General features: G+C 43.2%; 1 protein-coding gene across 1 annotated transcript in view; it reads right to left on the bottom strand.

Annotated features, from left to right (window-relative positions):
* Window positions 1-17,591, bottom strand: part of FRMPD2 (FERM and PDZ domain containing 2) — a 114,953-nt gene that overhangs the window by 30,605 nt on the left and 66,757 nt on the right. The window contains exons 14-16 of the mRNA XM_014567719.2: window positions 16,945-17,130; window positions 10,285-10,432; window positions 4,151-4,361 (exon numbers count right to left, since the gene is read on the bottom strand). Of these exons, the coding sequence (XP_014423205.2) occupies window positions 4,151-4,361; window positions 10,285-10,432; window positions 16,945-17,130 (545 nt within the window). The remainder of the gene's footprint in view (window positions 1-4,150; window positions 4,362-10,284; window positions 10,433-16,944; window positions 17,131-17,591) is intronic.

Here is a 17,591-nt window from a genome sequence, read left to right on the forward strand (position 1 = left end):
TCAGACATGTTTCTGTCCTCTGGAAGTTCGCTAACAGGACAGATAAATGCATGTGATGTCTGGGTGGAGAGGAGTCGGGGCTGCTCATAAGGGAGCTGGTGGTGTCCAGGAGTCACCCTTTGCCTGGGTAGTCGGGAAAGGCTTGTCAACTGAACAAAAATGCACAACCTGAAAGCTGAGAATTATGTTTTATTTGGTGGACTTTCTGAGGACTTCAAGTCCGGGAATAGTAAGGGAGGAGCCAGGATATATGGGAGTTTTTGCAACAAAGACCAAGCAGTCAGAACATCAAAAGATTACTGGTAATTAAAGGAAAAAAAAAAAAAAACCCAGATATCTCAAGTTATGGAATTTAGCTTTTTTCTGTGTATGGGAAGATGCAAAATCTGGGCTCACTGAAATCATCCCTTTGATGTGCACCTGAGCCATGTAGGGCCAGTGTCTTGTACTTCCCATCTTGAGTCTCCTCAGGGGGCACCTCCCGGGCATGGCAGGCATCCTGTTTCCATCCTGAGTTCCCTCGGGGCTCACCTTTAAAAGCGGCTGCAAGGTGATGGCTTGATGGCTGCAACTTCCTCTGTTTACTGATAGGGCAGGTAATATTCTTCATTCACAGGCTTCACGGAAAAGGTGCCGTGAAACAGGTGGGGCTGGGGCTGTGTATCAGGGTTGGCACCCCCACTGGCACCCCTGTTCTGAGCCAGGCACAAAGCTCCTTGGGATTAGCAGTGGGGACGGGGCCCATCTCTAAGGGTCAATATCTGTATGCTTTGCCATCCTTCCTTTCTTGCCTCTAACCCACTGGTCTACAGCACCACCTGCTCCTGCCACATGGGCCCTCTGCTTGTCACCTCCGGGAGTACCAAGGGGCAGGGGCTGTGTCTGTCCTGCTCACTGCTGAGTCCTCAGGGCTGGCACACAGCAGGTGCTCAACCAGTTTTTCTAGCAAGAAGAACTGGTCTTTCGCTAATGGCATGCCGGCACATCTCCCTCCCTTCTCACTGTTTCCAGACCTACGGCTGTTCGAGACTTGGTGTCACATCCCCCAGGCAGCCCTCCTCAATCCCCTTCCTTGGAAATAGCCTCACTCTCAGGGGAGCCATCACTCTGTATCTGTGCCTTCCTTAAACAGTTACTCCATCCTATCCCCCTTAAGAGGGTCTCTGTTCCTACTTCTCCCCTAGAGGCAAGGGGACGGGCACCAACATCAGGATGCTCACCAGACTCATCCCACCTTCAGGGTTTTATAACACCATTTAATTCCCACGGCCACCCAGTGGATGGGTAGTCCTGCTACCACCACTGGACAAATGAGGAAACTGCGGCACAGGCATTATAAACAACTAGCCCAAATCACACAGCTGCAGACAGCTGAGCAGGTGTGGGTGACAGATTTCCATGATGACGGGCTCGTCCCAGAACTCGGCCTGAAGGCGACCCTTGGCTGGGTCATCTTGGCAGCAGCTGCAACAGAAAAGATGAACTTCCCATCCGTGTCATAGGAATCGACAGAGCCAGAGGGATGCCAGCCCCTGGCCCCCCTCAGACTTTGGCCACAGCAATGGTGGGCCGGCCATTCCACATAAGCTCAGGCTCAGCTTGCGCTGGTCCCTTTCTACCCTAGAGCTTCTGGTACATCTTGAGCACCTCACTCATCCCCTTTTGCCCAAAAGTATAGGAGAGTCAGTACCTCCCACAGACAAGATTCCACCAGAGAGGGATGGGAGCCAGGGCATTGGTGTCCACCCTCTTGATCCTTCAGACAGACAATTCCAGGAGACCTTGCCATTGGAATTAGCCCTGGGTGCCCACAATCGTTACCTTGACGACACTGCTCCCCCCTTTTTGACTTTCCTCTTTCCCTGTCTCACTCACCATGTTCACTCCTGCTTCCTGATCTCACCTCCACAAAAACCACCTGCACGCAAGTCACCGTCTAGGGCTCTGCTTCTGGGGGCCTCCCAGATGGCCAGACACCCTAGATTTTTCTTGTCATGGAAGGTTACCATAACCTCTGACCTGAGTTATTAAGGGTTGTGAAAATCCAACATTCGTGAACTAAAATTAGAGGAGTACCAGAGATTACTGAGGATGCCAACTCAACTTCCTACTAAGAGGTCTGGCTGCCCTGTAGGGCTGCAAATCCCCTCCTGTGCGTGCCCCTGGATGGTCTCTGGAAGCCCACCCTCCTCAGGAAGGGTACTTTGCAGTCAACACATTCTCAAGGTGGCCTTGAGTCAGTCATGGCTTCTTCAGGCTTTTAATCTGTAAAGGGCTATAAAGTACTATTCATCTGAGTGATAGATCAAAGAGGGCCACACATGCTTTTACACTCCTACTGAGGTGGGAAGCCCCATAAAAAAAACCCGGCAGGACCCCCAGGCAGGGCCACTACTCTCCTGCCAGCACCATCTGGCTCCCTGGTGCAGCAGCTTTATCTCACTTTTTGCCTCTGAAACAGCTAACGTCTAGGAAAGCGGAGCTCACTCCTGATTGGCCCATTTCCCTCACTCCTGATTGATTATTTCTCCCCCTCCTGATTGGTCCATTTCCCTCACTCCTGATTGGTTATTTCTCTCCCCCTTGATTGGTCCATTTCTACAAAGCCTTTCCTAATTAGTCAACTTTTGTTATACCTTATTTGCATATGATGTTGCAAAGTGCAGACTGACAGCCTGTAAAAGCCTGTGTAAACCTACAGACGGGGTCCAGAGCTTGGAGTGTTAACTCCTCTGGGCCCGCTGGCGTAATAAACCTGAGTTCTCCAACTCTCCGAGTACTGCTTGCTCTCTCACCCGGATCCAGGTTGCTGTCACAACTGAGCTGTAACACCAAGCTGTAACACGTTTTTCTACAACACTACATCGAGAGGTGGATTTCTGCTGCCCCAAATCTGTGCTGACCCGGGACTACTTTGACCAAGAGAATATGGCGGAAGTAATGCTGTTCCAGCTCCAGGCCCAGCCTTTAAGTAGACTGGTAGCCTCCCCTTGGGCCCTTGGAGTTCTGAGCTTCTGCATAGATGCCTGACCACCTTCCATATAGAGGCACCACATGGAGAGGGCCTGAGACAACGTGGGGAGTGAGAAGGGCCCAGCTGAGCTCACCGTCCCAGCCACCTCCACCAAGGGGCTGGGCAAGTGAAGAACACAGTCTTGGAGCCTCCAGACCAGTCCTGATGAGTCCTGTCAAGTGGAACAGAAGAATCGCCCAGCCAAGCCCTGCCTAATTTCTAACCCGGTGAAACAGAAAAACAAAATGGTTGCTGTTTTTAAGCCACTCTGCTTTGGAGTTTCCTGTTACACCGCAATAGATGATTTCACTTCATTGTTATTGAACTAGTTTGCAGTGTGTGGTGAGGCACATTTGCATCAGCAGAATTTGAAGCAATCATTTCCTAAGAATTACTTTAAGATATAGTAGATGCACTGCAATTCAAATCAATCATCCACACCCTCTTGCTGAAGCAAATGTATAACTCATTCCAAAACAGCACCTACAGCAAACTTCCATGGTCCCGGGCTGCCTGTGACTCTGTGCTATTTCTAGAACTTGCAATGTAAGTGCAGTCCACCTTCTAGGCTATTTTCAAATTTATGGATCATTGTGTCATATATAAAGCTGTGCTGATAAGCTCATTACTTTCGCTTGCAAATTAAATTAGAAGCAATCCATCAACAGAAAAGGCAGCAGCAGTGTAGAGGTTAGGAGTCTGGACTCCAGGGCCAGCTGTCTGTGTTCAAATATCAAATTGGGAGGAAATAGAAATTACTCCATGGGCAGTGGGGGTTCAATGAGCTGGTGGGTCCAGTGCTTAGAACAGCACCGGGCTCATGATCAGCCCAAAAAGGCAATTGCAACGTGTTTATTTTGTCCCCTTCAATTTCATATTATCATCTAGTTCTCTCTCCGCCAAAGATAGGGAAACATACTAGGAGGTCATGGGATGTCTGCCCTATAGTATTTAGCATGGATGTGGCCCATACTCAGCCTTCGGGGAATCTCTGTGGAATCAACTGATAGACACCCAATGAATGTATACTTCCCTTAGACCTCTGACATCCTTCAAATAATTTCTTCAGCTCTGGATTATTCCAGAGCACCAAGTACATGGTGGTTTGGGCCCAGAGAACAGATGCATCCAACCCACCTGCCTCTGAGTCCCTGAGCTCCCGTCTCCTTGCTGACTTCCACGGTCAAGTTATCCAGTGACGTCTGCACCATGCCTCCTGCGGCATCCTCCAGCCTGGGTACGAACAGCGCGTTTTCTGAGCAGGACAATCTCTGAATCCAACTGAGAGGCTTGGACCGGGCCAGATGTGCAAGACTCAAATTAGCCATTTGCAAACACTTATCATAGTCTGAAATGTGGGAGAAAAAGATACAAGTAAGTACTGACAAGAGTGACACTGGCTCCATCACTCCTGTGGCTGCAACACATCCCGGGCCCCAGGTCCTGTTCCAGCTTGTCTTTGTCTGCACAGAGGGGCCTGTTTTTCTTCATGCTAGCTCGTGATTGGGTTCCTGTGATTAGCCCTGAGAATGTCACGTCTTCCTAATTAGCACTCCCTCGTGGCAGAAACCCCAGACACACAGGAAGGAGGACATGGGATGCTCCCTTTCCCCAGCAACAGACAGGACGTGGAGCCACGGATCAGATGGGCGCTCACCTGGGGGCGTCCACGCCGTGTCACGGTGCCCACAGAACCTCGTATAAAATGAAGCACCACCACCCATTCTGCTCGCCGCCTTTACAAACCACCCTCCAAAGATTGTCTTAACAAACAGGTCTGCACATTACACTCTGCCCTGTGGGATGTCACCTTTCATCTCTACACAGCTTAGCTGCCCTGGGAATAACATTTAAGATTCGATTTTCTGAAATAGGAATACATATCAGATGTGCTGCGTCTCCCAGCTTTGACACATCCCTTCCTCCCTTCATGCAGAAAGAGGTGACAAGTGATGCAAATGAAATCCCCAACATGAGACGGTGACTGTGAGTGACTCACCAGTCGCTCTTCATGTCATTCATGAGAACCTGGATTTGACAGATTCCTAAATCAACCAGGATTCATACAAAGCCCAGTTTGTAATTTGAAAAAAGGAAATGATGACTATATTCTGACCATCTATCTGTTCCTTGTTAAAACTGAGAAGGAAAGAATACTCAGGCACGTGGCGCTTGTGTGGCTCCAGTTTTATGTGTGTGTGTGTGTGTTGTGTTTGTATGTTTTGTGTGTATGTGTGCTTTGTGTGCGTGTTTGTGTGTGCGTTTTATGTGTATGTGAGTTTGTGTGCATATTTGTGTGTGTTTATGTGTATGTGTGTTTGGGGTGGTGTGTTTATGTGTGTTTTGTGCTTGTGTGTAAGTGTTTTGTGTGTGTGTGCATATCTCAAGCACAGTGAGGTACCCTCACTGAGGGCGTGTCCGTGGACATTCATTTCCCCCTTTTCCTACAGTGGCACCTGGTTCATTGCCAGGACTGTGCCCGCTGAAAAAGGTAGCCTTTAAAAAGTCCTTTTGGGGAGGATTCTGTGTCTATGAGGCACTTGGTACCATCACTCACATACGGTAGGCAGGGAAGGGAGGAGGATTCTAAGCGATCTGAATATGACCTGCAGCTTTTATACAAATTGCACGGTCTCTGACTCCAGAGACTGGACCTCAAGACACAGCAGCCAAGGCAGTAACACCCACACCAACAGCCCCCGCAAGGCACAGGCTTCTATGTGCCAGGCATGAGGGTACGCATGCTATCTGCCTTGTCTCATTTAATCCTCACAATAACCCTGTGGGGTAGATATCATTATACCCATTTTATAGATGAGGAAAAGTAAGGCTAAGAGAGAGTTAACAGTTTGCTCAAGGTCCCAGGGCTTGTTGGAGGTGGAGCAGGTCTCAGGCTCGGGTCAGCGGACTCCACAGTCCACACCAGAAAATGGACATGCTGAGGACACGATGATAAAAATGGTAACACAGGAGATTCATCTGAAGCACACCCAGCCTTCTGACTGGTCTAAAGGGACAGTGACCTCAGCCTTAATTATGATAGATATTAATACACACAGGGGGCATTCTAAGGGGAGAAAGTGGTGGCAGGCTCACAGCTCAGAGAGGTTGTGTGGGTTTCAAGGAAGCCTTTGTAGAGAGGTTAGTTTAGAGACGCAGGCAGAAGGGGGCTGTCCTCTAGGAGAGGTAGCAGAGGAGTGAGACCACCAAGAGCCTGGGTTCCAAGCGGGGCTCTGTCCCCAGCAAGAAGCCGGAGAGCATCAGGGCACCGGGGAGGAAGCTCCGTTGACAGGACAAGCCACACAGGGAGGTCTGGGAATGAGAGCCCGGATGCCAAGCACTTAGCTTCAAGCAAGACGCAGGAGGGGGCTCGTGGGGCTGGTGGGAGTGCTCTAATCATTATTAGACATCAGCTTAGTGGGCTTCGGTTGGCTGGAGAAACAGTGCAGGCAGGGTTGACTGGTAGGCAGGACAGCCAAGAGCTGATGATCTTTCAGGAACAGAAGGAAGGGGTACCAAGAATATCCCAGTGCCACTGACTTGCCAAGAAGAGTGAATGGTTTCTGTCCACAGGTCAGGGGTGACTCACAGTACAACCGTGGCACCAGCGAAGTAGAAGAGAGATATACAAATTGGTCTGGATGGCAAAGGCTGAGGTCTCAGTTAGTTACAGCGTTTCAAAAGCACAGACACCTAGGGCCGTAAGGAAGAGGGAACCAGCCCAAGATCCCGGCAGCCACTGCAGGTCTGTGGAGTCTTAACAGCCATAAGTTCATGGAAAGTCCACAAGCATCCCTGAAGGCCCCCGCCACCCATCTGAAACGGCTGAGAAAGAGCCCGTGGTCCCACTCTGCGATGCTGACACATCCAGCCTGATTTAGTCCTGAAATTACACACTTGCAAAAGCCGGGTAATTTTTCTCTCCCCGTGTCAAATAAGACTATAAAATAATATGCTTGTTGAGACAATTCACAGAAGAATGACTGAGAAACATTTGGAAAATGTCCAACTTCTCAACAATCAAAGAAAGGCCAAATGAAACAACACAGAGAAATCATTTTTCCCTATGAAGTGAACCAAGAGAAACATGATAAAATCAATTCCAGCAAGGATTTGGTGAAACAGGCACAATGACACTGAACATGGGAATGACTTACTCGGGAAACAGCAAGGACCTTAAAAATGTCCCAGCCTTTGCCCCCCAAATCTAACCGAGATCTAGCTTAAAGAAATAATAGAAGGTACAGAACACTTTTCTTCCAATGGTGTTTACTGCAATGCTATTTATAATATTAAAAAATGAAAAGCAAACTTAAAATCAAAATAGAGGAATAATTAAGTAAATGATTGCATTTCCACAAGAATCATCCATTCATTCATTCAAAAACACATGTATTAACCACCTCCCACCTGACACGCCTCTGTTCCATGCTGGAACCGTAAAAGTAGTGGGACACTGTCCCTGCCCTCCAGGAACTCCCAGTCTACTGCAGACTGGAAGCAGGCGTATCTACAAATAAAAGGGGCAGGACATTACAGATCAGAAGATGGAGTCTGCACAAAAGAGGGAGTGGTCAATTCCACCTGGGAAGGGAGTGGGGGGGGGCAGTCAATCAGGAGGGACTTCCAGGAGGAGGTTGTCCTGGACCTTATTCTTGGAGAATCAGACTCATCTGGGTAGTCTGAGCCTGGAAGCGGGCAGGTACAGCATGGCAGGCAGAGGCCATATTGAGCACAAAGACCCAGGAATCTGAGACATTCTCAGGCGTCCAGCAGCCTTCAAGCAAGCATACAGTGTAGCTCGAGGGAAAAGTGGGAGAGTCATGGCAAGAAACAAGTCAGGCTTGGGGCCAGATTGGGGAGAGTCTGACTTGCCATCCTAAGAAGTCTGGGCTTGTCCCTGCAGGCAGCAGAGAGCCACTGACAAATTTTCAGTGTGGAAGAACGTGACTGGATTGGCCTTTTTGAAAGGTGCCTGTGAAGGCTGAGATTAGGACGAGTTAGAGCGAACACGACTCCCAGCAGAAAGCCCATTTGAGAGCACTTGGTGACAGGTTGGGTGGGAAGAGAGGGTGCAGCCCCAGATCGTCCCAGTTTCTCGAAAGGTGGGTGGGTGGTCTCATTTGAACAAGATGAAGACCATGGTGAAGGGAGCCGAGTGGGAGGGTGAGATCAGATGAGTTTGAGGACCATGTGGGACCATCAGGGGGAGATGGCCAGCTCTCAGCTGGACGTAATCCTTGAAAACAGTGACTGCAGAGAGACTTTCTCATTGGAAGAAATTTTTCCAAAGGCAAATGGTACATGAAAAGATGTTCAACGTGCCTAATCATCAGGGAAGTAAAAACACATCAAAACCACAATTAGATACCACCTGCACCTGTTGGCATGACTATCATCAAGAAGACAAGAAATAACAAGTGTTGGGGAGGATGTGGGAAAAAGGAAACATTTGTACACTGCTGGTGGGTATGTAAATTGATACAGCTATTATGACAAACAGTATGGAATTTCTTCAAAAAATTAAAAATAGAACTACCGTATGATCTGGCAATTCCACATCTGGGTATATATCTCCGAAGGAAATGAAAACACTGAGACTAACTGGAAATGAAAACAGTAACCCCCATGTTCATTACAGCGTTATTCACAACAGCCAAGATGGGAAAACAACCTAAGTGTTCCTCAATGGATGAACAGAAAAATAGAATGTAATACACACACACACACACACACACACACACACACAGGTATCATTCAGCCATTAAAAAAGAGAAGAAATTGTCATTTTCAATAACATGGATTGACCTTGAGGGCATTATGCAAAATGAAATAAGATAAAGATAAATACTGTATGTTCTCACTTATATGAGATGGTAAAAAAAGCTGAACTCACAGAAATAGAGTAGAATGGTTCTTGCCAGGGGCTGAGGGCTGAGGGAACTGAGGAAATGATGGTCAAAGGGCATAAACTCCCAGGTATAAGATGACCAAGTTCTGGGGATCTAATGCATCCCATGGTGACTATAGTTAACGATGCTATATTATATACTTGAAAGTAAAGAGAGTCGATCTTAAATGTTACTACCACAAAAAGAATGGTAATTGTGTGACAGGATGTGTTAACTACCTTATTGTGGTAATCAATTTGCAATACATATATGTATCAAATCATCACATTGTACACCTTAAACATGTCAATAATTTTGAAGCTGAGAAAATAAAACAAAATAAAATGAAATAACAGCCACCCCAAAAAAGAAAGAAGAAAAATTGTCTAAAATAATCCTTGTAGTACAAATGTTAGATTCCCATAAACTCCTATGATGGTAGAATTCGCAGTTTGAAAAAAAATAGTATAATATGAGCAAAAGAGGCTTAAAAGGACTAATTTTACCACTAAGCCCATGGAATGTTTATGAATATTTAATGTTCACTGATACCAGGCAATAAAATCATTGATGATGTTTCACACGGGGTCTCGGCAATAGCAGGTAAGACATAATCAATTTACAGTCACCATCTCCATCATGGAAGTACTACTCTGTGATTTCAATAAAATATTTATATATTTATTTGGTTTTGCAGCAAAGACTATGCCAGCTTTATCTTCTGTATTTGGTTCTGCCTCTGAATGCTCCATGATTTTGTTTCCTAGTTGATCCCCTGAGCCAGGACCCCAGGGCCCAGTGACACAGCTCCCCTGTGAATTGGTCAGCACCAAACAAAACACCCATGAGCAGGAGGTACTGTGACTTATTCCCCTGGAGCCATGAATGCCAGACATGCCTTCTAGAGCTAAAAGCAGCGCGCGCACGCACACACACACACACACACACAACCCTGTTGGAGTGCAGCAAAACCTGCCAGACAGCCAGCTGCTCAACTGAGGACACCGAGGCTCAGAGAGGGCAAGGAGCTATCCAAAGTCACACAGCAAGTAAGTGGCACTGCTCTGACTCTACTGGACTGGACTCCAGGGTCCACATTTCAAGCCCAGGGTTCCCAAAGGTTCATGTGCATCCAGATCACCTGGGTTCTTTTTCAAATGCAGATTCTGATTCAGGAGCCTGAAACTCTGCACCCCTAGCAAGCTCCCAGGCGATGCGTATGCAGAGACCACTCTGAATACGGATGAGCGAAACCACTATGTTATATTGTTCCCTTTTGTAACTGAAGAAGAAACAATGGCGAGAGATCAACAGCACACGTGATATATCCCAGCACTCAAAGCCAGACCTCACTAGACTGAGAAGATAGTGTCTACTCACCAGGTGTAACTCCGGGAGAGCTCATCTGAGCGTTAAACCCATGCTGGGCGCAGCAGAGTCCCAGTAAATATTTACAGGTCTTGGCTGAATCGGTGACAAATGTGTGCTTTTTCCCAGTGATGCTGCTTGTGATGATGAACTTCTTTCGCTGAAGGAAGCAAACACAGACTTTAATGTATCGATCATCCTTACCCATCCACGGAAGCACAACTATCCAGAAAATAACCAAACGCGGAGCCATCAGTTGGATACGAATAGACTAGGCATCCAGAGGTACTTGGCAGATGTTGCCTGACTACGGCCCGATATTTTTTCTTAGACCAAAGACAATCCCTTTTTTTTTTTTTTAAATTTTTCCCTTCATTCATAAATCAAATGTTTGTTTATTAGGCATTTGCTATCTGCCAAGGAGTGTGCTAGCTGGAAAGAATGTGAAATGTGTTCACTACATGCTTGGCCCTCAGCAAGGAGTGAATATAATCCTCAATGTGCATTTTGGGGTTTTTGCATCTTTTTTTTTTTTTGAAGTATAGTCAGTTACAGTGTGCCAATTTCTGGTGTACAGCATAATGTTTCAGTCACACATATACATATATATAGTTGTTTTCATATTCTTTTTCATTAAAGGTTACTATGAGATATTGAATAAAGTTCCCTGTGCTACATGGAAGAAATTTGTTTTTATCTATTTTTATATATAGTAGTTCATATTTGCAAATCTTGAGCTCTCAGTTTATCCCTTCCCACCCCGCTCTCCCCCAGTAACCATAAGACCATTTACTATGTCTGTGAGTCTGTTTCTGTTTTGTAGATGAGTTCATTAGTGGTTTCTTTTTTCTTTTTTCAGATTCCACATATGAGTGATATCCTATGGTATTTTTGTTTCTCTTTCTGGCTTACTTCACTTAGAATAACGATCTCCACGTCCATCCATGTTGCTGCAAATGGCATTATATCATTCTTTTTTATGGCTGAGTAGTATTCCATTGTAAATTTTTTTTTTTTTTTTTCCACAGCTTCTTTATCCAGTCATCTGTCGATGGACATTTAGGCTGTTTCCATGTCTTGGCTATTGTATATAGTGCTGCTGTGAACATTGAGGTGCATGTATCTTTTCAAATTAGAGTTCCCTCTGGATATATGCCCAGGAGTGGGATTGCTGGATCATATGGTAAGTCTGTTTTTAGTTTTTTGAGGAATCTCCATACTGTTTTTCATAGTGGCTGTACCAAACTATATCCCCACCAACAGCATAGGAGTGTTGCCTTTTCTCCACACCCTCTCCAGCATTTATCATTTGTGGATGATGGTTTTTAATGATGGTCATTCTGACTGGTGTGAGGTAATACCTCATTGTAGTTTCAATTTGCATTTCTCTGATAACTAGTGATCTCAATTTGAAAGGCCAGTAAATATACCTGTAATTTTCATTGTACAAAATCCCAGAAGTTGAAGGTACAATCTCAGCTAGCAGGGTTACAGAAAAGACAAAAGCACATATGTATTTTCATTTTTCATGGTATTATGTGCCAGGATCTGTTCTGAGTGTTTTCTGGGTATTGATTCATTTCATCCTCAAAGCTACAGAACAAAGGAGGCACCATCATTATGCTCTTTCTACAGATGAGGGACCAGACCAAGACTTCTCAGAATGCAGCAGGAATTGAGGTCACATCACATCATAAATGTGCTTCCCCACATTTATACCGTCAAAGCCCACACGTATCTATTAAAAAAAATGATCCACACACAAAGTGATATTTGCACAGCTCACTGGGATACACTGGAGAGGATTATCTATATGGGGTTAGGTTATCTGTAGGGAAAAAAATTCTTGGAACAAAATCTGTAACTTTTACCAATATATAATTCTAAATAAGAACAATAAAATACAAAGTAGGAGAGATTATATTATATATAAATTTATATATAACTTCCAAATAAAATCTCTATTCTACATATTTCAGTAAGAACCTTGAGTTTGCTCCTACAAGGTCAACTATAAATGCAGGGTTTATGCTTGAAAGGGCTCCCTGAATCCCATGATCCTTTTTAATACTTATCCCTTTTAATTCATGAGAGTCAGCAATCCCAAGAAACTCCATTCACACAGTCAGATATTAACAAAAGGCAGATAACTATTCATTGCTTTTCCTTCAAGAAACTCCTTTTTATCATTAACCTAATTTCAAATAATTTGAGCATTCTCTAAATATTCTTTTCTTTTATTAACAGTGTTGACCCTCCTTATATGAATGTGAATGGATTTTGAATCCAATTGAACTCTACTATATTTAATATTTTTTCATATAATGTGTTTTCTCAAACATTCATAGATGCTGTCCTACCAGCTTTAATAATTCTTCCTTAGTATTCAAATTATAATAATACCTAAACTCCACTGGCTTTATGCACAGTGTTCCAAAGTGGAATATTTGCTTAGAATCCATCCACTTTGTCAGTATGCACTGATATGTTTTTGTATAGTCTTGACAATTTTATATCAAGTTCATTCGGGTATTAAAAATTTTTAGATAAGTAAGTCATTTAAAAAAATTGAATAACTCTTACAGACATAGAAAACAAACTTATGGTTACCAATGGGGAAGGGGAGGGTGGAGAGGGATAAATTGAGAGTTCAGGATTTGTAGACAGTAACTGTGAATACAAAATAAACAAGGTCCTGCTGTATAGCACAGGGAACAATATTCAATACCTTGTAATGGCCTACAATGAGAAAGAATATAAAAAGGTATTTATGTATATATATGTGTGTGTGTGTGTGTCATTAGGCTGTACACCGGAAATTAACACAATATTATAAATCAACTATACTTCAATTACAAAAATAAAACTAAATTAAATTAATGTCATCTTTTCCTAAGCTTTGAATTATTAAACAATTTATTGAGTGCCAAAAAATCAAATAACTCTTCTTTAACAAATCTGAAAAGAGAATCATTCACAAACACACACACACATGCCAATCTTTCTTCCAGCTCATAAACTCTTGGCAAACTCTTGTCCTTTTGGACATCAGCGCTCTAAGGTATTAGACACCCCAGGGAGTAGAATTTTGATTTCTTTTCTTGGCGTAAAGCTGACAACAGTCTTGACTGTAGTGATTTGGATTTTTTTTTCCATTTTGATAACATCATTTAATGGGAAATTCAAATCTGCAGGCCAGCTTTCACAGCGGCTTGGTGCTCTATGAATAAGACGACGTATAACTTGAATCTCAGGGCTTTCAGCACAAGTGCGAAAAATTTATTTACATCCCTGTTGTTGCGGAACAAAAATACTTGGTGCTTCTGTAACCGCATGTTTGTTTCAAAGCATCAGATCACCATTTCAAATATTTCATCCCCAGTAGTTTTATTGTCATTGCTGTTTTTTCACAGGCTCATTTGTTTGATTTGACACATCCCTGCAGAATAATAATATTCTTCCAGATAGAGGCGGATGTGCCATGAAGCTAAGGAAGCCAAAGTTCTAGCTCCCTACTTGGAAGGCCGTTTCCAGGGAGGGTCCTGGCAATCGACGTCTTCATGTGTTCTTACAAAATGTGGAAAGTAAGGTGCTTTCACCACAATCCATTACGACCATTGACTCTTCTTTCTGCTGCAACTGATTCTTACTTTTCTCGCCTTAGGTAACGTTGCATGGTGGGGAAGTAGAGCTCACTAAGGAGAAGTCGAGATGGGGCTACATTTTGTGCAGATTTAATGGGATTTATTTATGCGGTTTGCAGTCTCTTCTGCAATAGTTTATTGTCAGGCATCCCAGAATACTCCTTCCACTGGACCAACTCACCCAAAGTCTCAGCATAAAGATACAGGACCAATGGCCATATGAAATTGACCATGCCCTACAGTACCCAGCACCGGAAGTATGCGGCCTCAGCCCAGGAGGAGCACGAGGTTTGACATGCACAGACCCAGAGGCCAGTCTGGGAGAAATATTTTTAATCATCAGAAATGGAAAACTAATTTAAGTCTCAAAAACACCTAATTAAGTGGAAGTTTTATCCTAGTAGGGATATACTTTATAATTGCATATCTTGCATTGCCAATATAGCACACAGTTTTGTTTTTTTTTTTTCTTTTCTTGATGGATTCACACAATATGGAATTTTCTGGTTGTTCTGTGTTGGTAGCACAGAAACCTGTAGCAGCACCACAAAGAGCAAGTACGTCTCAGTTGCAAAGCTGCGTGTTTTATGCATCTTATCAATAATAAAAACAACTTTCAATCAGCCTCGCTAGGAGAAAGACTAAATTATGTTTCTCTCCTCTGTAGAGAAAATGACATTATAAAGTATCACATAGAAAAGTAATCAGAGCGTATGCCACCAAAAATTTGAAAGAAAAAAAAATTATAGAGTTGATCAGGGAGTTCATTAATTAGAATATTACTTTTTGAGCTTCTGTGATTTTGCGGTAGTTGTTCAAGCTTTTTTAAATTCACAAGTTGTGGTAATTTCTTTTCTCATTTGAAATGAACAGTCACCTTAAAACCTTGTTTGTATTTGGAACTTGACATTCTTGCTCTTAAAGAGAGCCCTGCAGAGCCTGGATTCTCCCAGCTTTCATGGATTTCTCTTCAGACATTTTAACTAGTGCTAATAGCCAAGAGCAGTTATTTACACGGGTGGGGTCCTGGTTCTACAATGAACGCTTTCTAGATTGAAGAGGCTTCTGAAATGATGTCTCTGTCATAGACAGGCGGCCAGTGCACCTACAAATCACGCTCGTTGAAAAAATGGCATTTTTCTCTCCTTTCTTTGCTACTTCTCTCCAGGCTGACAAAAAAAAAAAAAAAAAAAAAAGAACGTCTGCAATTGTTTGAAGCATTTTGGCTTCTGCTGTTAATTGGGCAAATTTGAAACCAGTTTCCTGAGCTCATTCTTGAATGGTTCCTGGAGTTCCCATATTTTGCTTGCAGAAGCTTGAGGAGTTCAAGTCATTTTCTGTGTAAGATGCCTGGTTTATGGCAAGAAGATGATGATGTCACTTTCCAGGATGAATTTTCCATTAAAAAAGGAACTTTATGCTGAGGAAGAGGCTGATCATCAGAACATGGAAATCCTAATTAATGACAAGGGTGTTTTTAAGCTACTAGGTTTGTTTGGAGAAAATTTGCAGCTTTAATCAAGAAATTGTCTGTGGTCATGGGGAAAATAAATATCTGTAAAACTTAAATCAACTTAAATATAAAATACTTTGGGGACTGTTACATTTTATGGCTTCAAAGAACTCTATTTTTCAAAATTACTCTGTAGGTTGTCTGCATTTTTACAAATGTCTTAAAACAACTTACACTGAGAATTCTGAACAATTAAACATGAGATAAAGAAAAAAAGGAAGTAATGATGCAATAGTATTGCATAAATTCAACAATTAAAATTCTTCAAATAATCTTTCAGTTGAATTAAAGTAATCTGACTCATTAAAATTCTGAAACATTCACAAATATAAATATCAAGTATTTTTACAGAAGGTCAGAAATATTTGGGGCAAAGTCAGTTTCCTGATATTATAAAGGCCACTTTAATGAACTCAATTAAATTATGCTCAATCATCATTTATTTTTAGATGTAAGCTTTTTTCCCTAAAGACAAACAATACTTTATTGTGAAATCCTATCAAGAATCATACTTTAACAATATGTTAACTTCAACAGCTAAGATGGAAAAAACACAAGAAACACTGAGAAAAAGAATAAAACTGATTACGTCCTACTTAGGGAACTCGAACATCAGATAATGATGACAAAAACCAAAACAAAAGAATCAGGTAATGGGAAAAAAAAAAAAAAAAAAAAAAGCTCTAGTTAGTGTGAAAAAATTTTAAAACCACAAGAAAAATTAAGAAAAGAAAGAAAAACTAAAATTTCTCCTGGGCCACAAGTCACAAAACTTTATGTTTGATAATGAAATCACTGCTGAAGTAACAGCATACTGACTGGGATGACCGACCCACAGGACAGGAGGGGACATTACCTACTAGAACATTAATCTGCTCTGGGGACACACATGTTTTTGATGCCACATTTACTGTAAATAAATTCAGGAACTATAAATACTCCAGCGAGTGGTGTTCAAACGTTATTTCAAACATTGTACGTTTAATAGGGGTTTTGGGGGTGGGGGCGTTAAAATAAGGCTTTTATAGTTTCAATAGCTGTCAAAGATTTGCACACTTGTAGTCCACGGGAGACAGGCCGGATGCCTGGGCACAATGTGTACAAAGGGAAAATTAAAATACAAGGAAAATGTTTCAAAACTTTACAGACTTCACTGCACCCGCAATATACACTCTCCTCCCCCATCCCCCACCTCCGTCCTTGCTCTCAACATCAGAAGATTCCCCAAATTAAGAGAACTTCACCCAGAGGGAAAGTGTAGCCCTTTAGGCCAATCGCTGTCCATGGGGGTGAAGGGGGACTGGGTGAGGGGTTGTAGAGAAGAAATGGTCTCCTGGGGACCCTCAAATCCCCTGGTAGATTCTTCCAAACATGCCACAGTGCATCAGAGCACAGGTTAGCTGACTGGTTGTGAGCTTATCTGCTTAGGAGATCACCTGACCCGCTGCTCCTTTAAAGGGGTAACAGATCAAAGGCAAAGGAAGCCCAGGTCAGTATCAACTGAGCCACACTCACATAAGCCAAAATCTTTTCAATTTCTCTCCACTGAAACCGTAAAGTTGCAATTCTGCTGTTGTTTCTCACTTCGTATACTATGACACCCTTGGCACAGATTCCCAAGGCCATCTCCCCTTCTGGCCTCGTCTTCTCCGGGAGAACTTGGTAAACCAGCACACCGTATTCTGGGAGCTGCTGAGTGACCTGGAACGAGAAAAAAGCCAATTTAGAACAGACAGGCAAATTGGTCTAAAATAATGGATTTCAAACCACTCCATGAAAAACACCTTTAAACAGATGGTCTGGAAAAAAAGAGCAGGGTTGCCAAATATGTTACGAAACACTGAGCTAAACAAATCTCCTTACTACAGAATTTCTCTGCACCTCTAATATGGTAATGTGTTCCTGTTTTATTAACCCAAGGAATCCTTTCCTAATGGAGTACTTTAAGACACTTGGAACACAGTTATGAAAATGATTCAATAAAGGAAGCATATTCTGAACAAGGTTGTAGAATTCAGACTATTCTGAGTCATCTCAAGGTAAGGGGTTCTTTTTTCCAGAGTCTACTGCGGTATTATCTGATGCAACCCCTTCGTTTCACAGATGGAAAAACTGAGGCCCAAGCGCAGAAAGCAGCCTTCCAAAGGATCAGCATCACTCTT

The sequence above is a fragment of the Camelus ferus genome, chromosome 11 (genome assembly GCF_009834535.1).
Source record: "Camelus ferus isolate YT-003-E chromosome 11, BCGSAC_Cfer_1.0, whole genome shotgun sequence".
Taxonomy (NCBI): domain Eukaryota; kingdom Metazoa; phylum Chordata; class Mammalia; order Artiodactyla; family Camelidae; genus Camelus; species Camelus ferus.